Source organism: Falco rusticolus, chromosome 14 (assembly GCF_015220075.1).
Source record: "Falco rusticolus isolate bFalRus1 chromosome 14, bFalRus1.pri, whole genome shotgun sequence".
Taxonomy (NCBI): domain Eukaryota; kingdom Metazoa; phylum Chordata; class Aves; order Falconiformes; family Falconidae; genus Falco; species Falco rusticolus.
The window spans coordinates 12,437,038-12,460,830 of record NC_051200.1 but is presented as its reverse complement, the minus strand read 5'-3'; the positions used below and the strand labels follow the sequence as shown (position 1 = coordinate 12,460,830).

Below are 23,793 nucleotides of genomic sequence, written 5' to 3'. Positions count from 1 at the left end.
CGCTTTCTGATAAAAGCGCGTTGATAAGGCCCGTGGCGCTGTGCCTTTACTGGCAGAGGGAAGTGAATGGCGGCGCATTTAGCAGGGGTGCCCCTGTACCGAGATCCCCCGTGGGCTTTGTGCTTCGGCCCTGCCCAGTGCTGAAGGGGTGCCGATGCTGGGTGAGGGGCTCTGCTTTGTATTTTCCTTCCTGGGCCCGCACCCGTCAGCTTTGTCTGTGTGTTGTCCCCCGGAGAAAAGGGAAGGGCCTGCGCGGGAGAGTCATCTCCTGACTAACGAGGGGTAAAACCTGCGAGCCGCTCGTTGACTTTTGCCCTGGGTGCAGGTTTCACCTCCCTTGAAGGCGCGGGAGCGGCGTTTCTGTGCCGATCTGTTCGGGGCCGTTGGGGGACACCGCGGAGTCCTCGCGGAGGGCTCCGGCCCCTTCACAGCGGGCTTTCATCCGGGAGCGGAGCCGTGTACCCGCCTCAGCGATCGCGAGGAGTATCTGTGGGTTTACTTGGCGGCCCGCCGTGCGCTGCCAGGCCGCGCTGCCCGGTGCTCGCCCGCGGCGTGCCCGGCCCCGGCGCGCAGTGACGCCCCTTCCGGCCCGGTTCCCGGCGGCCCCCGCGCCGCGGCGGGCGGTGCTGGCGGGCGCTGCCGGGGCTGGCGGCGCGGCCGGCCATGCGGCGGTGAGCGGCCGGGGGTCCCTCCCGTTCCAGAGCGGCTGGCGCGGGGTCCTGCCAGCCTTCCCTGCGGGCAGCGGCGCGGCCCAGCCGCCTTTCCGGCACCGCGCCGGGCGCGCTGTTCTGCGGGGCGGCGCTGGGGTGGGGGCTGTGGGGGTGTGCGTGTCACCCGGCGGCCTCAGTCCCTCTGGGGGCTGCCGTGGCCCCGAGCGTGGCGGTGCTGAGCCCAGCCGGTGCCCGGTTTGGTGGCAGGGGGCCGGGGCACGGGGGACGCTGCGGGGCCGGGCGGCCGAGCCCCGGCCGGGGGGGTGGCGGGTGCCCGTAGAGCGCTGCTCAGATCCACTGCTGCTCTGCGCCTTCGGCTTTCTTCCTTTTTGACTCGTTTGAAGCTAGCAGTGCCTGTTTACTGATACCTTTTCACCGATAAAAATAAGATAATTCAAAACAAAACAAATACAAATAACTCTGTAGGGTATTTTTAACCCTCTGGAAGTAGAGCCAAATCTGTTGGCTTTTCTAGTTAACATTAGCGGGAGCTTTGTGCAGGTAGTTTTGGTTCCTTGTTGTGCTTTAGATCCTGTAAAACCATACAGGGAGGCTGTAGCAGTGGTTTGGAGCAGCATTTTCCCTGTTGCCTGACTGACCACCTCCGTAGTCACACAGCATCTGCTGTGCTTTTGTGCCCTAGGGTCAACAGCAGCCTCTCCAGTGATGAGCTCCTACTGGAAGACTTGGAGACAGAAGGAGAGAGGCAGCTAAAGAGCCTCCTTCACCACCAGCTCGATACCACCATCTCCATTGAACAGTAAGTCCTGATCTGGCCCATGGGGGTGCTGCTGGAGGGGCTGGTGGGCAGTCTGGCCACGTTAGGGGCAGCAGCAGTGTTGCCTCACTGGGGTCTCCTATCCCTACGGGGAGATGTTTGGTGCAGGCTGTTGTCTGCCAAAACAGCTGAGTAAACCCTTCCACTGCTGCTTCTCCTGCCCAGACACCCCAGCAGGAGATAAGCCCTCGTCTACTGGAACAAATGCTGGTGGTAAATAATGTTCACCCAGTAGGTGAAAATAACTGATTTATCCTGGGCCAGACACAGGAGTGGGTTTCTGGCTGGAGAGCTTGTCCCCACCAGGCTGGTCTGCGTTTGTACCTGCTGGTTGGTTGGTGTTAAAGTGTTACAAGGTGCCTTCTGCCACTGCTGGGCCAGCTTCCTGCCCTGCGAGGTCTTGTGGGCTTGGAAAAGAGTTGGGAGAGCATGGCTCAGCTGTGTTTTCAAACATGGCATCTCTGCCTAGATGCAGCAGGATCAAGCATGGTTGGGGGGAGAGGCCAGTCCCTTCCTATTTCCCCAGTTTCTTGGTGCTAAGTTGTTTCTGCTGTTCTGTTGCTTTGGGTTACAGATGCAAGTCAAAGAGAAGATGTTTTGCCCCTGCCGCTTTTTACAAGCCTTTTGGGGAAGAGGCAGCGGGGGCTTTGACCTTGTCGCAGTTCCAGGCCCTGCAGGAGAGCAACAAAGAAACTGCCTCTCTCCGCGAACTGGGACTCTCTGACTCAGAGATCCTGCTCTGGAAGAACCGGGCGTCTACAGGGAAGGTAGGCATGCTTTGCTCTGATGTGAATGTGTTCAAGTCCCTCTAACCCCATGGCCTGCGGCACCCTGGTAGAAAAGTCAAGTTCTTTGTAAGCCCTCTGGTAAAGAATGACCGCTCCATCTATCTCTTGCCTTTAGGCCAGCATGATCCCACATTTTTTCTGGCCTGTTTTCTTTGGTGGAATAGTCTTGTGCTAAAAGCTATGGTGGAGAGAAGAGTTAGTTCTTTGGAAAACAGCAGGACCCGACTATATTCCTGCTTCTGCCTTGGTGGTGTCCAGCAAATAATTTCACCTGTTCATACCTGTGCAAGAAGGGTTTAAAGGCTGGAGGAGAAAAAGGAAGGAACATTTCAAAGCACCTGAACCACCTCCTTTCTGTATTCGGACACATCCCTGGATCCTACAGCTGGCTTGGGACAGCTGTCTGTGGGGAGGGGTTTGTACATTCTCCTCAGGGGCTTGCAGATGCTTCAAGGGACTTGAAACAGCCATGTAAAAATAGCAGTGTGGAACTGTTAGACCAAGCATGTGATTGCAACGATGTGCTCCTCTTTGGGTGCAGTTTGTAGCAGAGCAGTGCCAAGGCAGGTTTCTCCCCTTCCCTGACATTCACCCTTTTCTCTCATACTCCAGAGACAAGGATCTCCTATATCAGGTGCACTGGGGACCAGAAGGTGCAAAACAGGACTTGGGCTGACCCTTGACTTCCCTCTGTCTCCTCTTCCTGAGCAGTAGCTGTGTGCAGGGGGAAGCTGTCTGCAGCAATCATGGGTTTGCCTCTCTTCAGCTGAAGTCATTACTTGCTTTGGTGTTTAAATGCTAACCCAACCCTGGTGTGGCCTGTATTAAAACTTGGTTTAGAGAGGGGTGGTGTTAAGAATTAAAACTAATGTCAACAGTACAAGCTGTTGTTTTTGGTATGAAATCAGTTCTGGGATGTTTAGAAATAAAGATTAGCATGGGGAAACACTACTTGGACAGAAAGAACCAGTGACATTAGGGTACAGCTTGTGAGAGAAGAATATTCAGAGAGAAAGCCAAAGTCAGATAGTGATGTGTGGCTTTGTATGGGAGGTCGAGTAGAAGATTCACCAAGGAGGAATCGGCTGAGACAGAGAGAACTTCAGATTGCCTGTGGAGCTCTCAGCAAAGTACTGAGTGCAGGCTTCTGTTATTTTCAGCTGCTAACCTGCAGCTATTTTTGAGAACAAAGTACTACAAATTTTCTGGAATTGCTTTTCTGTATAAACAGGCTTTTTTGCCCCAGGGAAACTGTGAAATGATGAATGGAAGCATACAGATGTGGGCCCATGCAATCAGGTGGGAAGGGAGAGGTACTCATGAGAAAGTCCTTGTTAAATCATGCTCAATGCAGGGAGAAAGCCTGGTTTCTTGTCTGAGGCAGAAGGATCTGCCACAGTAATTCTCAAACTAAATTTCAGAAAAGAAAATCCACCTACAACTCCATAAAAGCATATTCTCTGGATTCTGATAGAGGTGGATAGGCGAACAGAGATGGTTCTCCAGAAGCTGGGGTATGTCTCTGCTTTGGCAACACGAGTCCAGTGAGTCTTAGCAATGCTCTGGCCCTGTGCAGCGAGGTTTGTTTATACAGGAATGCTCACTTGTAGCCAGGTTAGCTGTGAGGTCTGCTGCAGTAGCTGAGTGGTTTCTGGAAGCTGATCAGGGGTTTAGTCCTGAGTATAAACCTACCCTCTGATGCCAGATGGCAGCTTGGGGTCCAGTTTTCAGTAAATTGGGTTCTCTCAGTGTTGACGGAGTGATAGACCAAAAGCTTGGTGGAAACTTGAGCTCAGGAATGCTATAGACATGACAAAAGAGATGCCAAAGGGAGTTTGTGCAGTTACTGTAGGTGGCCTTAGAAAATGGCTGTGCCTGGCAGAGGCAGGAGCTGCTGGGACAAAGGGACACAGGCATCATCAGGCAGTGAGGCCAGGGAAAGGAAAGCAGCACAGAAAGGTCAGGAGAAAGGGGCTGTTTCTCTACTTCTCTCAAGGTCTGAGGCTTGCTGAGTGGTTATGTTTCTGTCCTACCCTTGCAGTAACAGGACCTCTCCGTGACCTGCTCTTGTGGGGGATGGTTCCTAGTTGCACCCACTCCAGGACTGGAGGATGTGAAGTTGTCCAAGACTTAAAAGGAGGCATGTGCCATATCTGAGCAAAGCTGTGTCTGTCTTCCAGGGCTCTGGGCTCGGAGCAGCCCCAGAGGCCACACAGGACCGACTCCATGCCATCCAGGAGAAGATGGAAGAGCGTCAGCGCATACTCGCTCTGCCCCAGAGGTTTGCTGGCAGCAAGCAGCTGAGCAGACGGGAGATGGAGATTGAAAATGCCCTCTTTCAGGGAACAGACCGCCACTCCTTCCTCCGGGCACTCTACCATGAAGGTTTGTGAGCTCAGAGCTGTTCCTGCCTTTGCTCCAGCACAGAGCCATGGTGTGTGGGAGTGTAATACATTTCTGTCTGGCCTTCTGTCCCTGAAGGCATGGTTCTGTTTTGGCACTGTGTGGGAGGAGATATTTTCCTCTCTTACATGAGCAGACAGAGAGTGGGCTCTCTGAAGGGTTTAATTTAGTCTTGTAAAGTCCATCTCTGGAGCATGGATCTCGTCAATCTGTTGCATGTACCGCAGAGCCCAGCTCGGTATGTGGAAGAGCAGCTGGGGTTATGCTTCGGCAGAGGTTAGAATCATCCCTTTAACTGCAGTCTGACAAGGGTGGGACCGAAGCAAAGACACAGTGCAGAGAAGAGCAGGAGTGACTTCTAAAAGCCTTCTCCCAGTAGCCAAAGTTGAACTGGAGCCTAGTTGCTGATTCCCAGTACCTTGTCCATGGGATGACAGCACTTCTTGTGCCAGCAGTGTTGTTCCCAAGCCTGTGGTTTAATGTGACTTTTCTGGATGCAGAGTCAAGAGTTGGCATGAAGCTCCAGCCCAGACTGATTTTTGTATGTTAAACAGTATTAAATCGAAGATTAAGAGGAACTTCTAAACTCTGAACTCCTAAAACACTGCTTTTATCAGTGTTGATGCTGTTCAAGCTCTAATGTCTCACTGACCCAGTGTCCTCTGGCTCCTGCTCCCTCCTTTGGTGTCAGTGTTGTGGCATTTAGTGAAACCAAGAGGCAGCAAGGTTGAGGCTGGTAGGCTGAGAGATGCCCCTCTCAGTTCTGTTCTCATTTCCATTAAATAGAGTAAAGGAGGTGTCACTGGTCAGTCCATGCCATGAACCTTCTTTGAACCCAGGAGCTTAATCTGATGGTGTTCCTGGAAGCAAAAACTTTGTTCCACATAGTGGTGTAGAAAGGCAGTGTGGCACATCCTGGCCGTGCGTGCAGGAGTAGGAAGGTGTGTTGAAGGAATCACTAGAATGTGGTGAAATGTGGCTGCAGACAAGCTAGTGAGGACATCTCTGGAAGAAATGAGTTCTGTACAAAGCACTGGTGGAGCTGCTGCTCTCTGCAGGTTCATCCTGAGCTCGGACACCAGCACTTGCTGGTTGCTGGGGCCTTTGTTCTTGTTTTAAATAACCTGCAGGGCCTGGCTGGCAGATGCCTGGAGGTTGCATTGGAACAGGGTTTCTCTTGTCTGTGTCTCTTCCTGCAGTCTGTGCGTTTTCCAGGTTCTTGGTGGTAGTCACGTTACCATGTTTCTCTGTTGTGGATTAGATGACAGTCAGAAGAGGGTTACAGATGAAAAGGACCCCATGGTTCATCTGGAGAGTGTTTACCAAGAGCTGCTGAGCAAGAAGTCATCTGAAGAAGTCCAGCCTACCAAGAGTGACCCATGCTTGTGCTCTTCCCTGGCCCCGCAGGAGCCGCTGGCTGAGGAGTCATCACTTCCAGACCAGGAAGAGCAGGCAGAACAGGCAGGAAGTCCTAGCCTTCCTGCAACAAGGCCCCACCAGTCACCTCCAGGGTTTGTGGTTATCAAAGAACCTGTAGAGTTTGTCCCGGAAGAGGAGATCTGCAAAAACCGTCTCTCAGAGGAAGAACTTCGGAATATACCCAGGTTCTCATCCTACCATCCTGGGGAACCCAACAAGGTATGTTGAGATGAACCAGGATTTATTCTTCCTCACTAGCTTGCCCTGAAGCTGCTTCAGCAGGAGAAGGCTCCTCTTTGCTGTTGTCTGGAGGGTGCTTGGTTGATCTTCCTGGCCAAAGGAGAGCAGCCTCTGCTCTGGGAGGGAGGAGGACCTTTGGCTCCAGTGGGAAGTTGCCCGGCCTGGCAAAGAGCTGTACTTCAGACCCTGGCCCTTCCTGGCTCTGGCAAGTCACTAGTCCAGACGCACTCTCCCTGTTTGGGCCTGACTGAGAGCAACTGTGATTTTACTCAAACTGTGCTTAACTGGTAGCCGGAGCTTGTTACGTTTTATAAATAACTGGAGCTATTGGCATTTGGTGCAGGCAAACATGATGATGCCTTCAGTCCAGCGCTGCCTTTCTCCATACATCCACCTGTGTTCCAAACTCCCCTGTTGGCATGCACATGGAAGAATGACTTTGGGATGGCAGAGGGGCTGAACTAATTCTTATCTTTGAGGTGTATGGATTTGGGACGAGGTTTGAAGGTGTCTCTTTGTGTGGCGCAGGCCAGTTGATGCTCTGTGTCTCTGGAACAGGTGCTGTATTTGAAGAACCTGGGCCCTCAAGTGACGATGAAGGATCTAGTGTCCTTGTTTGCGCGGTTCCAGAAGGAGGACAGCCCACCAATTCAGTTCCGTCTCCTGAACGGCCGGATGAGGGGTCAGGCTTTCATCACGTTCCCTGGTGAGTTGCTGCATTATGCCTTTCAGTTCTTCCCTGACCCACGAAGGTGCCATGTGTTCTGCGGGGCACTGGGCTAGCACCAAGCTGTCGCGACGGAGGGAAGACACAGTCACTCAATATGAGTGATCAGCAGACTTCGTTTATTGTCTCTTACAGTCACCTTTTATGCCTTCTTATAATTAGCTCATACATATTACAAAAGTTAAGCTCATTATTGGTTAGTTACCTAAATATCAAGCCTGCCCCTGGTTTCTCTTCTGTAGTTATCTGTTCCCACCTGTAACATTCTTTTCCCACCGCAGTCTTCCTGTTACTGTGTAACGAGAACAGCCAGGGATAGTGTATTTTTGCTTTACTTCAGATAAGCTGAGAGCGATGTGCATTTTTGTCCAGCCACCTTGACTATGTCTATGTGAACTTTTTCAGCTAGCCAGTTATCCACACCAAGCCTGCTCTCCAAGGAGAATGAGGGAAGTCCACTCCCTCTTCCTGTCAGGTCATAGTCTTTTCCCTGGATTCGAAGAAGATTCATCAAAACAGAAGGGATACAGTCTGTCCTGTGCTGTATTTATATTCAGCATGTCACTCTGGCTGGAGGATTCCAGCACTGCACTGTATCGTGGTGCAGGCTGAGGGTCTGTGAACCAGGAACATCTGTGTGAACACCATGTGCTTCTGTGCCAGGACTGGCTGTATAACCTGCGCCCATTTTGCTCTTTTGTTGCAGATACTCAGTCAGCCCAGGCTGCCATGCTGTTGGTGAATGGTTACCATCTGCAGGGGAAGCCAGTGGTGATTGAATTTGGGAAAAGCAAGGGACGTTTGCCAGAGGCTGACTCTGCCATTCCCTGCTCATCTGCTGGAGAGACCCCCCCGGCCAAGTAAGGGATGGATAACTGGGAACCTTGTGGATTTGCATGGCCATGGGAACTCCTCAGTTGTAACTGGGACAGTGAAGGACTGTTAGGAGTTAATATAAGGTCCATGAATCTCAGAGTGGGGAAGGGAGAGAGCTGGGGACTAGGCTTTTCTTTGAGATAGGCACTGTCTTTACACTGTTGAGGTGTAATGGCTTTTTCTCCTGTTCTACATGTGTGGCTTTCGTGGCAAGGAGGGAGGGAGGAAGCCCTGTAAATAAACGTATTTATTATGGTATTTCCTTAGTGTGTGTTTATGCACCTTTGTCCTGCGCAAGTCTTGCTAGAGCCAAGTATGCCACACTTTGCTGATGCAGGACTGCATCAACAGCATTAGTCTGAGCCTCTGCGCTGGGAGCTGGGGTGCCTGCCTGACTGATGCAGGGACTGGTGGGGCAGCTGCCCCATCTCTGATTGCAGAGATATGTTGCTTTAGGATGAGAAAAAACACTGTCCTTTTTCTTCCAGACACTGGCTGCCCAGATATCTTACCACACAGCTGGTTTATGATTGCAAATAAGTCTTGGCTCCTCCCTATTGATCCCCATAAAGCCCTGTGGCATGGAGGACGGTTGGTTGCTCTGGTGGTGTGCTATTGTGACAGATGTCATGGTTTGTGTGTGCTAACTTGTTTTAGTGCTTTTTGTTAGCAAAGCAAGCTGATAATCATATGCTTCCCATGGTACCCCAGTGCTCCTGGGAGGGCAGTATCCAAGATCTTGGTGATGGTGGTTGAGGGAACCCAGGCTTTCCCAGCACAGCCAAATTGCAGGCTTCCTCTGCATGCCTAAATACAGCCTAAGAAGAGGAGGAATGCTCCGAAGAGCTGTTGTTTTTTCTCCTCCAGGCAGTGTGACTCTCCTCACAACTGTCCTTCTGGTAAAGGCGCTTGCAACAACACAGATACATTGATCTGGTCAAGGCTGCACCAGGTCTACAAGGAGGTGATTCTCATTCAGAGCAAACTGAAAAATGGAAAGAGAAAAGGGGCTGTGGTGTTGCTGAGCACCAGCTTTGCCCTGGTGCCAGCAGGCTTTGCTCTGTCCAGGCCCCAGAGCAATAGCATCGCTGCGGGGTGGTGCTGGGCCCCAGCGCCCAGAGCTGTACAGCCCAGCACACTCTGCCTGCCCTGTCCTGCCGGACGGCAGGGCCGTGGCAGAAACCCCCGGGGCTGCCTTCAGCCCCATCGCCAGGAGAGTTGCCCAGGCCCAGGCCTGGCTGGACCCCAGTGCCCCGGGAGGCCCATGCCCTGGGCTGAGGCTGCTGCCAGCCACTTGCCCCGACTGGGGCAACTGCTGCCAGCCCGGCCTGAGCGCCGGGACCGCCGGCGGCCTCTTGTTTCGGGCACCTTCACCCCTGAGGGGAGAGGCAGGGGCCTCACTAGGCGGTTCCGCCGGTGCTCCCAGGTGGCCCTAGCTGCGGCGCAGCGCTGGGCGCCGCCATCTTCTTGTACGGCACCGGGCGCCGCCATGTCGCCACGCCCGGCGGGGCGGAGGAGCGTTAACGCTGCCGCGCCGCGAGGCGCCGCCATCCTGTGGCCGGCGGGCTGAGGCAGCCGGGCTGTGGCCAGCCAGTTCGGCATCGAGGTGGCCCTCTGCCGCCGGGCCGGGCCCGTCCCGCTCCGCCGTCGCTGTCTCTGCCCCACGGACGCGCCCCCGGCAACGCTACTCGGTGAGCGCCGGGCGCCCTGACGGAGCCCGCGGCCTGTCCCCCGGGCTGTGGCCGCCACCCCCGGCCGGCCGCGGTGCCGGAGGCGGCTGTGCAAGCTGTGGTGTGTTTTAAAAAAAATCCGCACGGATTTGCTAAGCGGCCTGTCCGTAACGTGTGTGATGCGCTGGGGGTGTGCAGAGGTCACGGAGCCGTTGTCAGTAGCTGTGCGGTGATGGCGGGTGGATTCCCACAGCTCGCCCGCAGCTCCCCGGGCCCGGTGGCAGCAGCATCCAGCCGACCTCACGGCGTGTCCCCCCCTGCTTTGTGCTGCTTGGCACCGGCACACCCGCCCCACCTCACCGCTGGGAGGTTTAGCCTCAAAAACCTCGAGGTTTAGGCAGTGTGCCACCTCCCTTCCCAGGCACAACCCCCCCATTGGGAAGAGAGGTGGTTTGGGAAGCTGCTTTTCCTCCTTGAAACTGACCTGAGGGCAAAGACGGCTTGGGAGCGAATGGGGATGTAATACTGTTATTTCTTACTGACTACGTTTTTTCTTTCCATAGATGATGCTTTGCATCACAGTGTGACAGCCAAGCTCTTCTGAGTTGATGTTGTGGAGTTCAAGGGTCATCTTTTGTCTAACTTCCATAGAAAACAGGGCAGGAATGACTCCTCACACACTCTTATGCACGCTCAGGTAACCAGCCATGAGCCCTCCCCTATCCAGCTGCTGGGCTGGATTCTCCTCTCTCCCGTGAGCACTGCCACTGGCCTTCGGCTTCCAGCCAAAGCAAGCATCCAGCATTAATGTATACATCTCTCCCTGCTTCTTCCTCACCTTTCCAGTATGCAGAGGAGCAAAATAACTGCTCTTACATGTGTACGCAGTCTGCCTCAATGTGTGATGAGTGGTTTAGGGAATCATAGCAAACTTTTTGCTTGTCATTAACCACCCTAACATAAGCCATTTGGCTCCTTGGTGTGCAAACTGTGTAATAAGCAGAGGAGGTACTTTTGTGCTGTGACATAGAGAAGGCCTATATAAAACTGAACATATGTGCCTGAAGTCAAACCAAGAGTCGTTTTCTGTAGATTCACGTTATGGGGGAGTTTCCCCTCTTGTCTGTGTTACTTGTGGATGCTCTAAAGTCATGGCTTTAGAGGACGTGTTTGTATCATGTTAATCTTTCTATGTGAAGTATTTTTAGCGATGAGAGAGAATGAGGCAGACTAATGGCAAGAGGTTTGAAATGTGATAAGAAATTTCAGTTCAGTAGGGCTTGTCTTTTAATTACATAACTAACTACAATGAAAACAGGTTTTAAGCTTTTACTTGAACAATCAGTGATGTGAGCTTTACAGAGGTTATAATTCTACCATGGCATTTTGAACCCAAACACAGAAAGGGTGAGGGTTTTTGGACAAACTGGCTCTGCCTTTGTGGTGCTCCTTTGGTTGCCTCTCAGACTAGAGGTCTGTAAGGCTGGAGGAAGGAATCTTTCAATGCAGAACTCCTGCTCTTCCTCTGTTACAGCTAATCCACAGGGATGAAGGGGCTGGGGCTTGGTTTTGCTTCTGTCTGACCATTCTGTTTGAGATAAGGAAAATGCAGGGGAGGAAAGCAGAGGAAGTTTATTTCTTTAAATACAGAAGACACATAACCATAGCACTTTGGAAAAGTGAGTGGGGTTCAGGAAATAAAAACCAGAGGCTCTGTCCCCTTCCTGCCCTGTCGTTGTGTGCAGTGGAGGAAGGCCATCACATTGCTGGTACAAACCATCCCAGAAGGGACAGCGAGACATGCGGCTTGGTGCATAATTATGAAGAACTGGCCCGTGGGGTTTCCCTGGCTGTCTGTTGGCCTGGGTGTGCAGTGCTGGAAACAGACTGCCTTGCTTTTCTTGATTTTCTTCATCTTCTTGATATCCCTGTCCATAATATAAAAAATGTTATGGAGGTGCTTATTTATTTAGGGTTTGGAGTGCTTCCCTAGGTGTTAAATAAATCCTCCTTGTGAGTAACTCTTCCTGACAATTTATGTGGTTCTTCAGTGCTGAAGGCAGTATAGGACTGGCAGGATTTGGTTTCATTACCAGCACTGCAGTGATCCCTGCTGTCTTCCCTGCTGAACAGGAGCTAAGATCCCTTTGCAAAAGTTAAGAGTGGTAATGTAGACCTGCTCCTGGAGTGAGGCAGGCACTCCCCGTTTCTAGCCCCTTCCTGCTTTGCTTGCTTTCAACTTCGGTTTTATGGAGAAGGCTGTGAAGATAGACCACCCATCCATTGGATTGTACAGCTTGAAGTCTGGTTCCATGTGGCTGGGGGAGGATGTCATCATCTTCACCAAGACTGGAGGGGCTCTCGGCATGGGGCTGCTTTCCCAGACCTACATGGATCTTATCCGTGCCGAGACAGTGATTATCCCACTGCTGTTGTTCAGCCAGCAAAATGGTGTCCTCGCTTGGCTGAGTGACTGTGCTGCTGCCCTCCTCCAAAGCGACATTGGGTGCCAGTGGCACTGCCATGATGCTGAGCCACAGGCTGCCTGCAGCTGTCCCTTGGCCACATGCACACAGCACGTTTGGAGAGGGTGAGAATAACTGTAATCAGTGCTGCACCTGGAGAGTCCCTGCCGCAGGCCTTGCTGTCAACACACTGCCACGCAGGATTATTCCCTTTTCCCTGGGCTAGAACTTGTCATTTTTCTGCCTGGGGGCATCTGCTGCTAACCTGGCTCCTGGAAAGCCTTTGCAGTCGTGCCACCTACTTATGGGCTACCTGTTTCTGTCCCTTTCCCTCCACGCCATGCGGACCCATGTACATGTCCCTTGCCCAGAAGCTATGCTCTCTGCTGCTTTTCTGCACCTGAAATGGCTTTTGGTGCTGCCTGGGCATGCTAGCATAATTCCAGGCTGTGTTCCCTTTACACCAAAGGGTGCTGAGAGCATACAGTCTCCCCAGCAGAAGTTACACATTATCAGCTGGCATAACATTGCTGCCCCCTACTCAGCTCGGTACTTTTCTTCAAAGTATCCTACTGGCATGTCTGTCCTGGCTCAGTCTTTCTCTGAGACCCTCCTCCTGTAGCCTCTCCCGTGCCACGCTTTTCTGGAGTGTCAGGCCTGTGGCCAGGTCTTTGCAGGTCCATTTCTTTGTGCCCCTGTAGCAAAAGGGAGGTAGGTGAACTGGGCAACCCTGTTCTTGACTGCGGCTTCTAGAGAAAATGATTGTTACTGAAGACTCTGCCTAGTCTGGAGGCCATCCTGGAGCGTACCCTCTTCAACACTAGGGAGGAGTTGCTGGCACAGTTTGATGCCATTCCGGGCAAAAAGGGCATGTGCATCCTCACCTGGAGCATTCACAGGTACAGGGCTATGGTGTGTGGCGAGGCAGCGGTGCCCTGGGGATGAGTAAAAACTAAATGCAGAGAGTTTCAGGACAGCACCTGGCCTGGATGGTCTAAGTCCACTGTCATTCAGCCTGGCCACTGGAGGAACAAATGCAGGGATTTCTCCTCCTTGTGTGTGACTGAGCGCTTGGGGTTCCATGCTGGCAGTTAGGACACATGGGTCTAGTTCTGTCTATCACAGGCATGCTATTTTTTTTACAGGGGAAACCAATTCATACATTTACTTCCTTTTCCCATCTGTGCAATGGAACTTCCATATTTCTGTGTTAACACTTCAAAGTATCGAGTGTTCTGCACAGAAATACCTGTAATTAAATGACTGACTAATGGGATCCATGGAGCGTGTGAAATACGCTGTTTTATCTGCTCCTCGGGAAGTTCCCTTGGGATGCTGATACAGAAGAGCAGGCTGGAGTGCTGATGACTGGAGGAGACTGTCTTTATTTTTGTGTTTTGTGTTTTTCAGAAATAAGAATGGGAAGCTGGAGCTGGATTTTTATATGAATAAGCATGATATTTGGATAGCAAACTTCCTTGCAGATGATGAAGAGAGCCCCAGAAGAAGGGTTCTGCACTCTCAGGAGGTGGTTCCAGAGTTTCCTGGCCCAGAAATGTACTCATTACAGGTAAGCTGGTGAGAGCTGAAAGGGAACACGACGGCCTTTCCCCAGCTTTGTTCTGTGTGTGACTCGCAGGGGATGAAAGACATGAACCCAAAATCTAGTTTGGATTTAACTTGGAAATAGGCGACATGCAACTAGAATTCTCTTGCCTGTTTTGTTGTGCTGTCCCCTCTCCCAGGTACACTGCAGTATGCAGTGAGGGGGGATTCCAGACAAACCTCACAGCTGGGCTCAGGCCCATCTGGTCTGATGCATAGTGTCCCAGTAGTTAAATGAATAGAGAGGCTGAAGAATTTTCTTCCTATCTTCTGGTTACCTTTGAGAAGCCAAATCCTGGTGTGAAGCTTAGAAGGGAGTCCTCAAAGCTGCTTCTGCTAGAAAAGTGGGTGATAGGGCTCACGGCTCACCTTGTATGTGAGCCAGTTCCTGCCACACCCCACCCCAAGGCTGATGTGCTGTGTCAGGGGAAAATGAGGTGGAGAAAGGCTTGAGGCTTTTGCTGACTAATCAGTTTTGCTTGAGAAAATAGCCTTCATGATAAACTGTTAAGGAAATCAGTTGGCACTGGAGGCTGAGGAGTAAGTTTTTATAGCCTAGAAACTAGGTAATAAACCCACTTTTCAATAGAGGAGGAAGCTAATACAGGACTGCCTTCGTTTAAAGCTCTTTGATACATTGAAAATGGGTGATCTGGAAGAGGAAGCAGGACAGATTACAGACGGAAGACAGTTCTTTGTCAAGCCAGACAAATGGACTGTGGGATTCATGAGTACCTTCAGACTGACCTGGTTCAACTGAGCAATCAGCAAGGTGGTGGCGGAGCCGAGCAAGCGAGTAAGGTACTGTAAAGGCAGTGAGTAGGATCGCCTAGGCGTACAGGTAATTTCTAAGTTAGCAGTATTGTCTGAGGATGGAGACCTAAGAATGTGTTGGACGGTTCAGTGAAAACACATGTGCAGTACTTGTGGCTGCCAGAAAAGTAATAGTTTCATTTCTATTTTAAATTTGTATGTGCAGGATTTTTATCTTGTGCTTCAGGACATCGCTGCAGATGTATAGTGGTGTATAGAGGGAGCTTTTCCTATAGATTGTTTCCACGTAACTCATGACTGTGACAGTTCCTTTTCTTTGAAGCAGCTGGTATTAATGGTCTGTGTTACCCACAAGTGTTACAATGCATTTCCCTGTCAATTCAAAACTGAAGCAGAAGCGGCTAGCATATGTGGTGTGCTGAACTGTGTCTCATAGTCTGTATTTCATTTCATCTATGGTATTTTGGGATTCAAGTGGCTCTCTTTCCCTTTAGCCTTTAAGCACAGTGTTTGATTCTTCAGCTTTCTCTTGATCTTTTATCTGAAATCCCAAAGGATTAGAGACATTGCATAGACGTACAAACCATGGGGACTTTTGGTGGGAGCAGGGAGTCAAGCTGTTCTTTCACACGCTCAAGCATGGCTAACTGCTCTTGTTGCAGAAGCTGTTTGGCACCTGAGGAGCAGGCATACAGTGATGAGAAGAAGAGACCTGGATACAGACAGAAATGCCAGAAGGGGTATATCCAGTTCCATTTTGCAGCTCAGCTACCTGGAGCAATGACAGGGGAAAGAGAGGTGTTGGATGTCCTGCGTACAGAAGATATTGGCATGTAGTAGATGTCTTTTCTCTTGTATCCTGTTGTTCTCCAGGTGAAATAACATTTTACCCCTTGGTGAGAGAGCAAGGAGAAACTTGCTCTTTTTTTTTTTCCCCTTTTGTTGGTCTAGGGAGCTGGGTGGAGAGAGGAAGAGGGGATGTCATTGTCATCTGGGGAGATCACGGAACAAAAAGTTAGGCAGGAGGGAGAAGGCTGCAGGAGCCAGCACAAGGAAAGCCTTGATGCTTGATGCTGCAGGGCTTGGCAGGTTCTCATCCCTGCCTTGCTGTTATTTGTGTTCCATCCTGCCGAGGGAGATGCCAATATGTGAATGTGTTGGAGCATCATATAAAATGAGACTTTGATTCTTGTGTACAATTTGGACGTGCTTAAAACTCTTACCAGGAATCAGGGATCAGGGCAGTGCCAGTCCCTGTGCTCAATCCTACCCTGTCCTGCCTAGTCCTAGTGTGGTCCTTCCCTGCTTGTCCTAAATAGAAGAGGATGCAGAAAGCTGCTTCCTTCCTCTCTTGGGGTGGCAGCAGTGGTCCTGTGTGGCCTCTTTCCCCATTTTCAGGTTAACTGGTTATATTAAAGACTCAGATGTTTTGAATTTTCAGAAGTGTCTTCTGGACATGGCTACCCAGGATGGGTTCTCTGGGCAGCTCTGTGACGCTGCAGCAAGGGACTCTTGGTGGCAGTTGGTGTTTCGAAGATTGCTGCAGATGTTGAAGCTCCCGTTCATCTCTTTCTTTTGGATGGAAGGTAAGACAAGGCGAGCGGCTCCAGTGCTGGCGTGACCTGGAGTGCTCTGGTATGGTGTACCAGGGAGTTTCCTGAAATGGGGAAACCTCGGGGGGTTGAGAGACCCACCAGGAGCCTGCAGCTCATGCAAGAGCAGAGGGGTGGTGCCAGGAGCAGCTGTGACCAAGCCCCCCAGCTATAAAAGAACCCCCTGGGGAGCATCAGCCAGAGCGTGGCACAGCAGGGCACACGGGAAGGGCGCTGTCACTGCTGGCTCCATCAGGGAGCAGTGGTCTCTATGGAGACACTAGCTAGACAAGTGGTTAGAAGGTGTTCGCTCTTTCGCCCCTCCTGAAACCTTTACCGGCAATGTCAGGAGAGAGCAATGTGGGCTACTCCACACGGTGGCACTGCTTACCTGGCTGAGGGGCTGCTTGGCTGTGTCCCACACTTGGCCCTTCTGCCTGCCCACCCGTTGCCCAGGGAAAAGGCCTGCAATGGGGCTTCTGGGTTGTCATTGAGAGCAGTCGAGTGCACCTTGGCATCTCTCTCTGTGGCCCTTTGCGCGTGTCGCAGCTGGTTGGTTGATCACAGATCTGTCTGGTTGACCTGCTCCTCCCTGCAGAATCCTGGGGAGGGAGAAGGCCACTGGATTAGACCAGCTTTGAAAACACAGTGTGATAAGAACAGTCCTGCTCATCCCTAGCTGGCTTAGAGCAGTAATTGTCAAAGCTGCTTCTCTCATCATGATGGTGGGGCCAAATACCTGTTGTCGCTCCTGTTTTCCCGGCGTTCAGACGTTCCCCAGGCCCCTCTTGTTTCTCTTCACTGCTGCCATGCTGAACTACTTTTTCCAATCATGAACTCCCTGCAGCACCTCCAGCAAGCTCCATCAACATCTTTGCTCTCCAGCGCTGTTCATCTCTCCCATCCCTATAACTTCCACACACTCTGCTTTTTCCTATGCTCCTCCTTGTGCCCACGTTCCTTGTCCTGTTTTCCCAGTGCTGTTGGGAATCCATCCGAGGGCCTGGGCCATAAGACAGTCTTGAAGGTGTACTGGCCTTTCCCTTCCTGAATTCAGGCTTTTGGTTGCATTGCAAGTGGGTCAGGTACCCAGGGCTCTGACAGGCACGAGATCTGGCTGGGTTTGTGGACAAACACACTCTAAGTGATGTTATAGCTGAAGAAGGTTGGAATGGCAGCCCATCAGAAACATACCTGCCTGCCATGTTTAGTGGAATGTGTCAGGCAGATGTGTTTCAGACAGGACATTTAGTAAATTTCTGTGGTTTTTTTCTTCAGGGACTGCGGTTCAACCCCACTGCTATCTCAGATGGGAGGCAGGCAGTGGGGCTGGGTAGGTAGGGAGCCAGGGTCTTTAGGCTTTGTAGCTCTGCTGCTGACATGTCCACTGCATGAAATAAGCATGATAACTGGTGTCCTAAAATGGGAATGAGCGTCAGGAGTATTATGCTATATAGAGAGTTTTCCTCAGCAGCAATCCTCTGTGCTGGGGCAGCAAATGCCTGGCCAGGGTGAGGATCCATCCCCACAGTCAAGGCACTGGCAGTTTGCTATAGCTGCAGGAGGTATTGAGGTCTGAGGTGAACTGTGTTGTGAACTGGGGGCATTCCAGCCTGCTCACCCTCTCTTTGCTTTTTTCTTTTTCCCCAGCAAGCCCAAATTGACTATAAAAGAAGAAATACTGGAAAAGCATGGAACCTAGTGAGCTTCACCCCCCAGATCCAGATTGCAGCCCCCCTACTTCTCCTCTTCACAAGAGCTTTGTAGTACTTTAACAAGAAAGGGAAAAATTTCTGTGCATAAAACAGGAGGATATGAATGTAGGTGACAGCTTGCACACCTGTCTGCTCAAAGAGCAGCTGAGCAATCTGAGCAGCACCAGCCCTGCTAACAGTGTGTCACACTGCCTCAAGGCAGAGACTCCAGCACTGCCCAGTAGCTCAGCAGAGATCAGAGGGAGACTGGTGTGGTCCATGTGAAGCTGGAAAAGCAAATGCCAAACTCAATAGCAGAAACACAGGCTACAGACTTGTGTGTGTGTGTAAATTAATACAGGAGCAGAAGAGACGTAGACAAGGGATTCTTTGTGGCAGTTGGTGTTTTGAAGACTGCTGCAAGTGATGAAACTCCCATTCAGCTCTTCTCTTTTGTATAGAAGGAAAGACTTGACAGATCAAAGGTGGAGAATCTTCAGTGGTGGAGACAGGAAAAAGTGAATTGCAAGTCCTTAACATACAGGAGCAGGAAGATATAATGGAGTGGGAGAATGTGAGAAGACCAGTGAAGAACGTCGAAATGGAAATAAAGACTATTTCAGCAGAGTGGGATGTGCTCTGATGCAAGGTAACAAATTTGTGGCTGTATATCCCTGTTGGTTTGGAGGGTTTTGGAGAGAGCAGGTCAAGGTGGGTTGAGAGGGAGTGACTTCCCCGTAAAGAGACTTATCCATAAAGAACATAATGGGCTTCTTCCTTGACCTGCTGACTGTTAACTTCTTCAGGCCCAGCCAAGCTCTTTTTATCTTGCTGATTGTGCTGGTCTTGGCTGGCATGAAGTTACTTTTCTTCATAGTGGCTTGTGTGGGGCAATGTTCTAGTGTTGTGACTAAAACAGCCTTGATAACACACCCATGTTTTAAGCCATTGCTTAGCAGTGCTTACACAGAGTCGAGGCCTTTTCTGCTCCTCACACGGCCCCACCAGTGAGTAGGCTGGTTAGGAGGGGAGTAGAAGTTGGGAAGGGACACAGCTGGGACGGCTGACCCCACCCCAGGTGACCAAAGGGATATTCCATACCATATGATGTCATGCTTAGCCATAAAAACTAGGGGGACATTCAGAGTGATGGCATTTATCTTCCCAGGCAGCCATTATGCGTGATGGTGCCCTGCTTTCCTGGAGATAGATGCACACCTGCCTGTCAATGGGAAGCAGTGAATGAGTTCCTTATTTTGCTTTGCATGTGTCCACAGCTTTTGCTTTACCTATTAAACTGTCTTTATCTCAACCTATGAGTTTTCTTACTTTTACCTTTCCAGTTCTCTCCCCCATCCCGCTGGTGAGGGAAGTCAGAAAGTGGCTCTGTGGGGCTTAGTTGATGGCTAGGGTTAAACCACAGCAGTCCTTTTTGGCACTCAACGTGGGACAGGAAAGGTTTGAGATAACAGATTTGATTGGAATGTGCTAGATGGAATTTATAGCTGTTATTGCTCTTTAGCTATTACTTGGCAGGCTCCCAGGCTTGCCATGGGGCTTGCTTGCTTTACTGTATATGAGTCTAGTGCTTGTTAGTGGCTGCTTTTGCTTTTGCTGCTTGTTGCACTGCTTATCATCTCCTTGTGCTGTGCCTGGGAGCATTCTGATAACAGCAGTGGTGATGCGCCTGGACTGGCAGATGGCCAGAGCATCACTGCTGTTCCTGTGCGCTGTACTGGACAGGCTGGGACTCCGGTGTGAACTTGAGTCAAAGGGGCTGTGACCTGTGGATGAGTTTACATGGGAGCAGGACACCTCTAAGTGTCTGTGACTGTGGACGAGTCCACAACAGAGCAGGTACACCTTGAAGCATCTGTGGCCATGGTTATGTCCGTGCCACAGCAAGTATACCTCTGAAGAGATTGTGGGCCAAGGTTAAGTCCATTCTGGAGAAGGTACACCTTGAACCACTTGTGGCTGTGGGGAAGTCCATGCCACAGCAGGTGCATCTTGAAGCATCAGTGGCTGTGCATGTGGTCATGCTGGAGCACCTCAAAGTCTGTGACACTGCCAGTACACCCCTGAAGGGACTGTGGCCATGGGTAAGGCCATGTTGGAGCAGGTTCACTCCTGAAGGGACTGACTGTGGGTAAGGCTGTGCTGGAGCCAGGTGTATCTCTGAAGGCGTTGTGGCCGTGCTGGAACAGATGCACCTCAAAGTGACTGTGGCTGTGGATAAGTCTATGCTGCAGCAGGTATACTCCTGAAGAGACTGTGGCCCATAGATAAGGCTCCACTTGCAGCAGGTACCACTAAGGGACTGCAGTCCATGGATAAGTTTGAGCCAGAGCAGGGGCAAAGGGAGGTGTTCGTTGCAAAGTTAAACCCTATAAGCTGATCCTATGGGAGCAGGGGTGGGGATTGTAATGGCTATACCTTTAAATTGTTGTAACCCATGATCTGAGTTGCATGTTATGGGAATTCCTATAGCAGGAACCACCTGAACCAGTGGAGGACAAGCCTTACAAGAAGCAGTGCAAGTGCAGCAGTGACCTGACCTGAGCTGTCTTTGGTGCTCAGTAACTCCACAAGGGCTCTAAACAGCTGCCTGCTGATGGGAAGTATTGAATGACTTCCTTATTTTGCTTTGCTTGTGCTCACGGCTTTTGCTTTTCCTGTTAAACTGTCTTTATCTCAGCCTGTGAGTTTTCTTTTACCCTTCCAAATTCTCTTCCCATCCCATCTAGGGAGGGAGTGGCTGTATGGGCCTTAATTGCTGGCCAAAGTTAAATCATGACACCAATTGGTACAATTCATGTGCGTGCACCCTCCTCCTATTTCAGGTGGAGAAAACTGAGTGTGAGAAGTGTTGCCTGAAAACAGAGTTCTTGAAATGCCAACAGCAACAGGCGCTGCTCAGAGCTCAGAAGATGAAGGCTTGCCCTGCAGCAAGAAATACGTGTATTACTGCCAAGCTGTGAAGCAGAAAGCAAAGCTGGCGAGGTCTGCAGAAGAGAAGGCTGAACTGAATGAGAAAATCAGGAATACAGAGAAGCACTTAGGGGTGCTGATGGAGGCATAGGTTTCCTGCAGAGGCCCAGAGAAAGAAGATGTGAAGAGGTCAGAGCTGTGGGGTGGCTGATTGGCAGGCCCTATGATCCCTAAGGTGCAGGGAGAGGGCAGGAGTCACCATGTGCTGCTATTTCCATAGGACACTGCTTCCCTGGTATCCCTCACCCTGCTCTATAGGTAACTGGGTTGCAAGTGAGGATCCTGCTGTTGTGAGGAGGCAGAATCACCAGATGAATCCAAATAATTCATCCGGCCTCAAAGATGCCCTACAGAAAGGTTCTTTGTCCATACTCTGTCTGTTCTATAGTGTGGCACCTTGTTGCTGGATTCCTTGCACAGTGTTGGTTCTGTGATGGAGATAAGGTTTGGGATGGAGCAAGGAACCCCAGTGCACATGGTACTCCTGGTAGGAAGGGGGATAGCAGCTGGGTGTGTGATGGGAGGTATCAGATCCAGGCTCTTGCCACTGACTCTCCTTTTGGCTTTTGCCCTGTTGCCTACGGTGTTATGGAGAAACTTAAGAACCTGCATATGAATGTGAGCTGGCTTCTCTCCTTCATCCTCTCCTACCTGGAGCTCAAGGACATTAACTCTGAGTTGCATCAGGTGGATGAGATCTCGCAGATCACACTGGAGGAGACAAACCTCATGCTGGAGTAGTCCCCTCTCTCCTGCCACAGTGCCTTTTGCACATGATCATTAATAAAACCATGGTTTCTTTACTTGTGCTCCAGGTCATCATTCTCATGGGGTAGGGGGTTCTCCTCTGGTCCTGCAGGACTGGCTTGGCTCTTCAGCTCCACTGTGGAGATGTAGTGTGAGTAGAGGGCACTGCAGTACAGGCATGGCTCTGAGCACAGCCAGGCTGGGTCGTGCCTGGCCAGTGGACACCCCCAGTGGTTTCTTTGCTGTGCTCCTTAGCAGTCTGGGTTGAGTAGCAGAGAGGCAGGGAGACTCTGGCAGTGGCTGCCTGGCTTATGGTACAACAAATATCCCAGGAGAATGTAGCCTGGGCACTCCTCTATGGCTGTGCTGCAGTCTTTGTGTGACTATCACAGCTGACTGGCTTGGGCTAGAGCAGTGTGGTTCTGAGATTCAGGATTTGGGTCCTTTCACTCTGGAAAGCAGCCTCTGTCTTCTTCAAGTGGTCTGATCAGCCCACGCAGCAGCTAAACAGAGTCCTTGCCTGTGTTTTCCTCTTGAGTGCATCTGTTTGTTAAATAATGTAGCAACACAAGATTCCTTGAACTAAATTCATCTTCCCTTGTAGCTGCGGGAACAGTCAGTGGCATGGTGACATTGGGACTTGCAGTCAGATCTGCTGCAAGGCTTGGGGCTAGCATGGCAGAGCCCACCTTCTTTCAACAGATGCTGTCCCAAGTAGAAACTTCACCTTTAAACTTTAGGCTTATTTTCTTAGACTTCTCTTCAGTCAGCAGCATGGCCATCCTTCTAACCTGGAAAAAATCAAGGACACCAGGGTGTTTGGAGGAAGATGTGAGGCTCAGGAGCAGCCAGACATCACACAGAAACAATTGCACTGGGACCAAAGGATGCTGCATCTCCCTGTCCTGCCTCCAGCATGGTTCATGGGAAGAAACTAAGGGCAAAGGCAAGTGCATGTAGTTCAGTGTTGTTCAATCCTGTACCTACTTCCAGCTGAGGAGCTTCCTGTGTTTCCTACAGGTATAAAATGACTGGCTTAAAGGAGCTGAGGAGAAATCCCCCTTACAGCGTTCGCTGTCCTTCCTAAAGAACATTCTTTTGCCCAGATGGTAGGTATGAAGATGATGTGTGGGGTGGCCAGCACAGCATTGCTCCTTTGACTCGAACACCTCATTTATTCTGGAAAGGCACAAGACCATGTGCCAGAAACCAGCAGCTTAGGTGGTATCGCCAAATGTGTAGTATGTGTTTCTTGGAAGTCAGAGCTGAGCAACAGAGCTACATGAACAGAGAGTGCCCCATCCTGTGTGGTAAGGGCTTTGACATTGTCCTTTCCCCATGGCTGGGCTTACATTACTGCATAAGTTACTTTCACTGTTGGTAGTGGAGATAGGAAGGACATGTCTATAAAACTATGGTTTTTCTGCAATCTGTTGGTGCTGTCTCTGTGTCTACTGTTCCTGATTTGCTGGCTAGCTGAATGCTGTTTCCTTTCCAGCTCATGTTTCTACATCTCAGAGCTGTTTCTGTGACCTTTCTTGACATTTTCAGATTGTACTATTTATTGTGTTTTCAGGTCAGTACTGCAGGTAGTAACACTTGGGGCTGAAGGTAGCTCCCTTATCTCCCTCCATTCATGGTTTGAAGGTAGCTTTTCTTATCTCCGTTCATGTTTGGGTTTTTGCTTTTGACATCTGGCCAGCTGGTCCTCAAACCACAGGACTACACCCCTTTCGCATGTAATGTTCAATAGAGCTGTTGAGGAGATTGAATCGGCACCAGAATATCCCAGTCAGTTGAAGTTTTCCTTGCACAATGTTTGGGACACTTGCATTAGTTTTTATGGTTGCTTGAAATAGGGTTTCCGAGGTGCGAAACAGCCAGTGATCTTGGGGAGCCATTATGCCTCTGATTACGCTAGGAAGTCAGTCATCCTTTGAAGCAGCTACCCTGGGCAGGGGAAGAGACAGATCTTTCTTTCTTTCTTCAAAGCTGCTTCTAAAGCAGGAAATGTCCACACCTCCTTCAGGCTTGATCTCAGTGCCCTTCACAGCACATATGTGTTGAGCTAGTAAGCTTAGCGGGTGCTGCTCCTCTTTGCACCTTGTTTATTCCATCCCATTATAATTAGCTCTGGGATCTGAACTTTATCCCTAATACTACTTGACCTTATATTTTTTAGGAGATTATTCACAGGCATCCCTGATGTTTGTCATGTCATGTGCGGACCCCTCAGGCTAGACCCTGTCTCTGGGAGGGAGCTGTGGCACAGCCTGCACCACCCAGAGCTCCTCCTGGTTAATTCCTGCCACCC

General features: G+C 50.8%; 1 protein-coding gene across 13 annotated transcripts; it reads left to right on the top strand.

The window, feature by feature from the left end:
* Positions 1–121: 121 nt before the first annotated feature.
* On the top strand, positions 122–22,908 carry RBM41 (RNA binding motif protein 41). Of its 13 annotated transcripts, none has more exons than XM_037408410.1 (12): positions 122–282; positions 1,354–1,470; positions 2,063–2,255; positions 4,457–4,661; positions 5,941–6,317; positions 6,897–7,044; positions 7,772–7,925; positions 13,487–13,646; positions 14,307–14,482; positions 15,118–15,195; positions 15,897–16,041; positions 17,698–22,908. In XM_037408410.1, the coding sequence occupies exons 1-9, from the start codon at positions 155–157 to the stop codon at positions 14,439–14,441; spliced, it is 1,617 nt and encodes a 538-aa protein (XP_037264307.1). In that variant the 5' UTR covers positions 122–154; the 3' UTR covers positions 14,442–14,482; positions 15,118–15,195; positions 15,897–16,041; positions 17,698–22,908. The 13 variants fall into 13 exon arrangements, with proteins under 13 accessions (XP_037264307.1, XP_037264304.1, XP_037264303.1 ...); XM_037408407.1 differs by having other exon boundaries at positions 15,118–15,328; XM_037408406.1 differs by having other exon boundaries at positions 15,118–15,351.
* The last annotated feature ends 885 nt before the right edge of the window (positions 22,909–23,793 follow it).